The sequence below is a fragment of the Egretta garzetta genome, unplaced genomic scaffold (genome assembly GCF_000687185.1).
Source record: "Egretta garzetta isolate BGI_Z169 unplaced genomic scaffold, ASM68718v1 scaffold188, whole genome shotgun sequence".
In the NCBI taxonomy this organism is placed as follows: domain Eukaryota; kingdom Metazoa; phylum Chordata; class Aves; order Pelecaniformes; family Ardeidae; genus Egretta; species Egretta garzetta.
In genome coordinates this window covers 567,145-574,041 of record NW_009260622.1, presented here as the reverse complement: position 1 = coordinate 574,041, position 6,897 = coordinate 567,145, and the positions used below count along the sequence as shown (strand labels likewise).

The 6,897-nt window shown below is 49.1% G+C and overlaps 1 protein-coding gene across 1 annotated transcript in view; it reads right to left on the bottom strand.

The window, feature by feature from the left end:
• The window catches only part of PMEPA1 (prostate transmembrane protein, androgen induced 1), a 7,647-nt gene extending 2,581 nt beyond the window's left edge, over nucleotides 1-5,066 (bottom strand). Inside the window, exon 1 of the mRNA XM_035900873.1 lies at nucleotides 4,938-5,066. Coding sequence (XP_035756766.1) covers nucleotides 4,938-5,051 — 114 coding nt within the window. The 5' untranslated portion in view covers nucleotides 5,052-5,066. The remainder of the gene's footprint in view (nucleotides 1-4,937) is intronic.
• Nucleotides 5,067-6,897: the final 1,831 nt, after the last annotated feature.

Sequence of the window (6,897 nt, the reverse complement as noted above, 5' to 3'; positions counted from 1 at the left end):
CCCCCCCGCCTTTCCTCTTTATTTTCCCCAACTTTGGAATATATTTTCTCTTGTGGCATCGCCCATGGTATCAGATCCGGAGAGAATCCCATCAGGTTCCTGTTTTTGAAGCTCAGCTCTGCACATGAACCTCAAGGCAGTCCTGTTGCCAGTGCAAGGAAAACAGTGATTTATATGGAAATGAGACGGCCCAGGTTCTTCCCAGTTCTCGGTGTTTTTTAGGGAGCACCTCCTTGGAGCAGAGGTTAAGTGCCGCAATACCAGCACCCTCCTGGGCTACAGGTAACGAGTGCGCTGGTTGAGCTGTGTCCTGCATAGCCCTTCCTGAGCAATGCAAGGCTGTGTTTTATATAGACCTGGAGACTTCGATATGCAACTGTTTACACAGGCATCGCCTGTTTAGTCTGGTCCATTTTACATGCACTGCTTGCCTGCGGGGAGAATCTACAGTCAAATTCCGCCAGCAGCCAAAAGACCCAAGAGGAACTGCATCTGCCGCAGATCGAATCCTCGCCTCTAACCCCGTGCTCAGCCATGGCGCTCCCACCGAAGCGCACAGGGAGGGTTTCCAGCACCACCACACGCACTGCCAGCCCTTCACCTCATCCCCAAACACGCCAAAGCAGCAGGCAGGAGCGGGAAGCTCTCCGAAAATTGTGTTTACTTTGCCGTGCCCCCGTGGCAGACTTCCTGAGCAGCGAGTACCCCGCTGCCTTCTGCTAGATGTTTTATATTTAACTTGGCAGTGGGCAGTGCCATGGCAATATCCCATCTGCTTCCCCCTTTCCCGGGAGTGATGTCAGCCAGCTCCCGCGAGGGCGGCTGCAGCCCAGTGCTTCCCAGTGTGCGGAGCATTGCTGCGCTCAGCTGGGGCTTCCCGCTGCGGCCGGTGATGGGGAGGGCACCTACGCACCCTTACATGAGCTGCTCCACCCAAAACGTACCCTACCTCGCACTAACTCATTTGTTTGTACAGCTGAGGTCCAGGAACGATGCGCTGGGCAACACGCAGATGCAGGAATAGCAAACCAGTAGCAAACCTGCTTAACCATTAAAAATAGGATCTGCAGAGAGATAGGGAGTGGATGGGAGATCTATTTTCTGTAGGAGCTGGATCCCTGCAGCTGTTATTAACCACTTCTCCCGGGACTCCAGGGCTTGATCCAAACACGCTTACGTGCCCCCAGCTCACCGACACTGACCCTCTGCCTCACACGCTGCTGTGAATCCCAGCCAGGTAACAGTTCATCTCTCCTAAAAACTCAGTAGCAGGATTAAAATTGCTGGCAATCAGTAGTCAGAGGAGGGCAAAGCCTCAGAGACAGCAAACGTGTACTTTTAGCATTTGCGCTTTGGCCGTGGGATGGCTACACAGCCCCCCCGAGCCAAGCAAAACCGCACTGCCCTGTGAGGGAGCGTCACCGCCGTAAATCCTCGTCCACGGGGCTCTCCTCACTCACCTCTGATTCTCAGAATATTCTGGACTTGAATTCTTCTCAACAATGGCTGAGCCTAGAAAGCTACGCTTTTCTGAAATGAAAGCTGAGATTCTGCCTTTCTGATGAGCAATACAGCTGTAAAAGCCTCCGCAAGTATTCCAGGACTCACTGCAGAACCTAAAATTACTTTAAAATTTCTTTTTAGAGATCCATCTTCGACTTTTATAGAACCATTTGTTTTAGTAATGTCAGAGAATTTTCTCTGTAAAGCTGCATGGTGCAGATGAAGTCTCCGAGCCTTCAGGAAGACTTTTGTAAATTTTCCATTTTGGGGGACAAAGGTATGCTTGGAAATTGCATTTAAATCACTTTTTCTTGGGGGAGTGGGATATCACTGCTCCAACAGTGCAGGGACAGCGCCATTCTTATTGCAAAAAAGTTTTTAGTAGCATTTCTCAAATATTCTTAGTTCTGGAAAAATAAAGGTACTTGTTATAAGGAGACAGAATTTAAGTAGAGTGAGAAAGGTGATGGGGAAAGACATGACATAATACAAGAATTCCTTTCTAGCAAGAACTGCATAAAAAAAAAAAAAACCCTTTAGGGAAATTAATTTCTCCTTCAGTTGTAATTTTTGAGCTACAACAACAAAAAAGAATAACTCCGGCAGACCTAGCAGCATCCTGACCACGGGATGAACTAGTTTAATATTTCAAAAGAAGAAAAGCGTGTATGCAGCTCCGCTGCCCGTCTGCGGTCACGACAAGCAAAAAGAAGTTTGGGATTTAAAAAGCCCAACGCCAGTTCAGCGCAAGTTTAATGGATTCCATAAACTGGTACCCAGTTCAGCGTAGCCTCTGCCCGCCAGCCTTTAGCGCTCGTTTAGACGGGAGCTGTTTTCTACAAGACAGACGTGCTGTGCCGAGTCCGAACGGAGCTACCTTAAGATCTTTGCTATGATTGATCCCACTGTAACGAGCTTCCCGCACACGGGGGGCTTCTCTGTCCCATCAGGGGGGGACTCGGACCACAGGGAAGCTCGGCTGCCGCCCCCTCAACACCGCACTCGCAGCACAGACAGGGGCAGGAGGAGCGGAAGAATTATAGGGGGGGGTGGAAACCCCCAAATGGTACATTTGCATTTCTCTCCTTAGCTCTGAGAAGGGTTTTGAAGACGCCACATCCTCACTGAGGTCTAGCAGAGGCACGGAGCTAAACCATTGCTGAAAAGCCATTTAATCGCTGATGTGTCTGAAGGCTGAATGAATAACAGAGCTGGTTTGGTGTAGGAACTGAGCCAAAAAATGGCTGGAAATTTTGGCCTCATAAAATTTAAAACAGAAAAAAATTTTTAAAATAAAAAAAGAGAAAAAAGGAAAAAAAGGCATTTTTTAATTTTTATGATTCAACCTGAAATTTTTGTTCAATCTCCATGTGATTTTCTCTTCTCTTGCCACGTTAGCCTTCTTTCCTCTTTTTAAAGAAAACAAAAAACAAGCCACTTAAGAAAACAGAAATCAGTATATTAAAATTAAAAAGGCTTGATCTGATATTCGCTTTGAAAACGTAAAATGAAACATTTTGGTATTGTTCAAGTAAAACATTGTGGACATGATAAAATAGTAGAAAATCTGAAAATGGGAAAACAATCTTTCTGCTATTTTTAAGAATTCATGTGCTCAGATGCCCACGTTCTGCTACTGTTGGAAGCAGGTGCACGGGATGGTAAGAGGAGACATAAGATTCCCTTAACTCCAGGAGGAGCCGGGATACACGTGGGGAGTTTAGCCCTGATCCTCAAAGCAGGCAGGTGCTGGAGCGCTCTCCACCCTCGCACCGGGTGGTTTAACGTGGGATCATGCACGCCTGGCACTTTGATCTTGTTGCACGGCATCGATAAACGACCACGAGCCGAGCTCTCTGCCGTGCCCTCCGGAGACGCATTTCACAGCCCACAAAATGAAGGGTGGTTTAACTGAGCTATAGGGTTTGCCCAGCTCTCCTTCCCAAGGGGTGTCTTTACAGAATCACAGAATCATTTCGGTTGGAAAAGACCTTTAAGATCATCGAGTCCAACCATTAACCCAACACAGCCATTACACCACTAAACCATGTCCCTAAGCACCTCGTCTGCCTGGCTTTTAAATACCTCCAGGGATGGGGACTTGACTGCTTCCCTGGGCAGCCCATTCCAATGCTTGACAACCCTTTCAGTGAAGAATTTTCCTAATATCCTTGCTTCGGCACAGAGCATCCGATAGGGGACCTTCGTCTGCTGTGTGTAATGTGTGACAAAAAGAGCAGCTGTGGAGCAGAGGGACAGCCTGCGCCCTGGGCTTCTGCTGGCTGGACAGCCTTCAACACCGCTGTACTGAAGACTCATTTAATAAAAGATGCTAGACAGCTTTCTCTCACAAAAAAAAAAAAAAAAAAAAAAAAAAGAAGAAAAAAGAAACAAGAAAGCAATCTCAGTATTTGATCTTTTTCCTGCAGCAATTATGGATTTGATACTAGGGAGCATGGCCCCACACAGACCACAAGGCAGCACCGGTGTGCTCAGCCTGCCCTGAAGTCTGCAGAGGAGAGGATGGGAAGCAGTGATCTTGAGGAAGCCCTGTCGTTTAAAGAGATGTAAGATCCTTCAGGGTGAAGACCAAAAAACAAATTATCAGTACAAAGTATTCCTGGACTGAAGACAGAGCCACGTAGGCAGCGGTGAGTAGTACACGCTCACCCTCCAAGAAAATGTGATGTCTTTTCTCTACAGGTTCTCCTAAGTCTCTCTGAGCTGCTGCCTTTGAGGAAACTGCATAAACCAGCATCTGCCTCGTGGCTGGAGAGGCTCCCCCTCGAGCCCCCCTCAGAAGGACAACCAACACGTTCCTCCTCGGGCTTTTACGAAGCAGGGAGCCTGGGTTACCCAGGGAACCTCTCGAGCATCCCCATGGAGAGATTTCTGCTTGTCTGGCTGACAAGTGTTTTCTGACCCCTCCACCACAGTAATGGCAGCACCACCGGTGAAAACTGGAGAAAGTCAGGATTTCCTATTCTCTTCAAGGCAAGCAGTAAGTTTTTATATAGTCACTGGAGACTCTCCAACTGGAGCCACCGAAGGACTCAATCGTTTGGGGCTGTTAAAGGCAAGGCAATATGCACCCCAACCAGATGAGGGTACGTGGTGGTTTCAGGAAGAGGACATGCCAAGAACAGCCTCGTGCAGTTACTTTACTGATGTAAAATCCAAATTCCAAAAGCAGAGGCTATGGCTGACCATGTATTACAACATACAGCACCCTAAAGAGCCAGAAGCATCCCTAAAAGCCCCCCCCAATAACTGAGAGACAGAAGATGATGCGAAGATCTCTTTATGCAGTGCCAAGTGGCACATGGGCAAACACAAGCCAAACGAATGCCGTTGGCTCTAATGTTTCCCCAGTGTCACATCATTTGGGAAACAGCGCAGGACGAGGTGGGTTGGAAGATCAGGGTGTGACTTACTGATGAGAGGTTCTCGTCTCTCCGCCTCCCCTGGCTGTGCCGGCTGATGAAGGGTCGCGCCGAGAGGTTTTTTTTTTTTTCCAGCCCCGTGATCCCCACCACCATCACCATCATCACCACCACGATTATGATTATCTGTACAAACTCCAACTCCGCTGCAAGAGAGACAGACAGACTTTAAGCCACCAGAAAAAGCAGCATGTAACTGAGCAAAAGAAGAACTAATGGGGCCAGGACACCAATGACACCGCTGCATCCTTCCCCCGTAAAGCTCTCACACATGCCTACGTAGGCTCTGCGCGCTTTGAGCCCAGCTACTTAATAAAAAACTCATTAATTCACTCTTTCAGTGCCACAGAAGAGTCTCTAGCAGGGATCTTTAAAGACAATCTACAAAGCAGAGTGCTTCCAAGCTACAGTGCAGGCAGGACTTCCCAAAGCCCTCCCAGCTGCAGTGTGCTGGATGCCCCCACCGCCGGGTACAAACCCAGCAGCATCTCAGTGCCAAGCGTGCCTTGCTCGGGGCCATGGAGCCACAAACCGGCGTCGTTCATCCTAATGCAACAATTCTGCTAAATGCAAGCTAAATTTCTGCAATTCTCTTCCCATCACCACCACTCCTTCCTCCAGGGAGGACCGGACTGGAGTCCTCCTCAGCAAACCCTCGCCATGTCCCCTCTGTCATGGGGGTCGGGCAGTGGCATGGGGAGCCCATGGCACAGCACAGCAGGCACCGGCACTGGTAGCCCCCCTCTCCCCAACACTGGCACAGGCGGGGAGACCTCCCACTTTTCGGTCAGACGCCAGACGGGCGCGATGCGTCTGCCCATAGGGGCCACGTCCCAGAGCTCCAGACATCCCTCGCCTCAGGGCTCGGCCAGCTGACGGTGGCAGCTTGAGTGGCTTGAACTGGCATAAAGGAAAACTGCCAAAAATCCTCCAGACAAACAAGAATAAGCAAACAACAGACTATCCGGTTAACTCCAGAGACGCTTGGCAGGAGGCAGTAAGAAGCCGCTCCTAAAATTTCCTAAGGAAATAATTCCTCACGCCTCTCTGAGGCTAAGGAAAATTAAGTACTGGAGAGAAACGTAGTGCTGGGGTCATTGTTTCCATGCATTTGGCACCCAAAGAGCAGACACCATCCCAGAACCCCTTGGTCGCTCCCCCCGAGCCCCCCTGTGCCAGCAGCACCCAGGGCTCACCATGCCCAGGACCGGGCAGCAGCAGCTCCAGTGCTCGTTGTAAAGGAGGGGCCAGACCAGCAAAATTCAATAGTTCTGGGGGTTCAGACTTTGTTTGCTTCTCAGTAGGGACACAGCTGTAAAACCCAGTTTTGGAACGCTGTGCCCTAAGCGATCACGGATGCTGCCATCTGTATTTTATCGATACAGCCACGCACACATAGGTATCTGTAGATACACGGGAAGACCCATCACGCCTCAAAGGGCAGCATCACACCGCTTGTACCAGCTGGGGCGGCTTCTGCTGAGTCAGGCAAATTTAATTTTATTTTCTTTATGGAAAGTTTTCTCCTGGCAGGTGGCATTTAAGTGCCAGTAAAAGCAAATAAATGTCAAGAAAACAGTCCAGGTGGTGAGCGCTGCCAGTTACCTCGGAGCTCATTCTGCTAAACAGCAGCTATTTCTGCCATTGCCCAAAATGCTTAACCAGCTCTGCCCACCACCTTCAAAAAGCAGAATTATGCCTTGAAAGCAGGAGCCTTCTCTGTCACCTCAAGTTAGATGTACAAGTGACTTGGAGCCCATATACTTACAGCACCCCTAAAAGGCAGCTGCCTCTGCACTACAAGATTAACATGGGGTGGAAAGAGAGGGATTAAAAGCCAAACATTGCAAAGGAGTTTTGCCTTAAAAATGCCTTTTAGCTAAAGGCACCTCCTTAAAAGAGGAGCTCTGGGTCTTTCACAGCAACGCCGGCAAGGTGCCCAAATGCCACT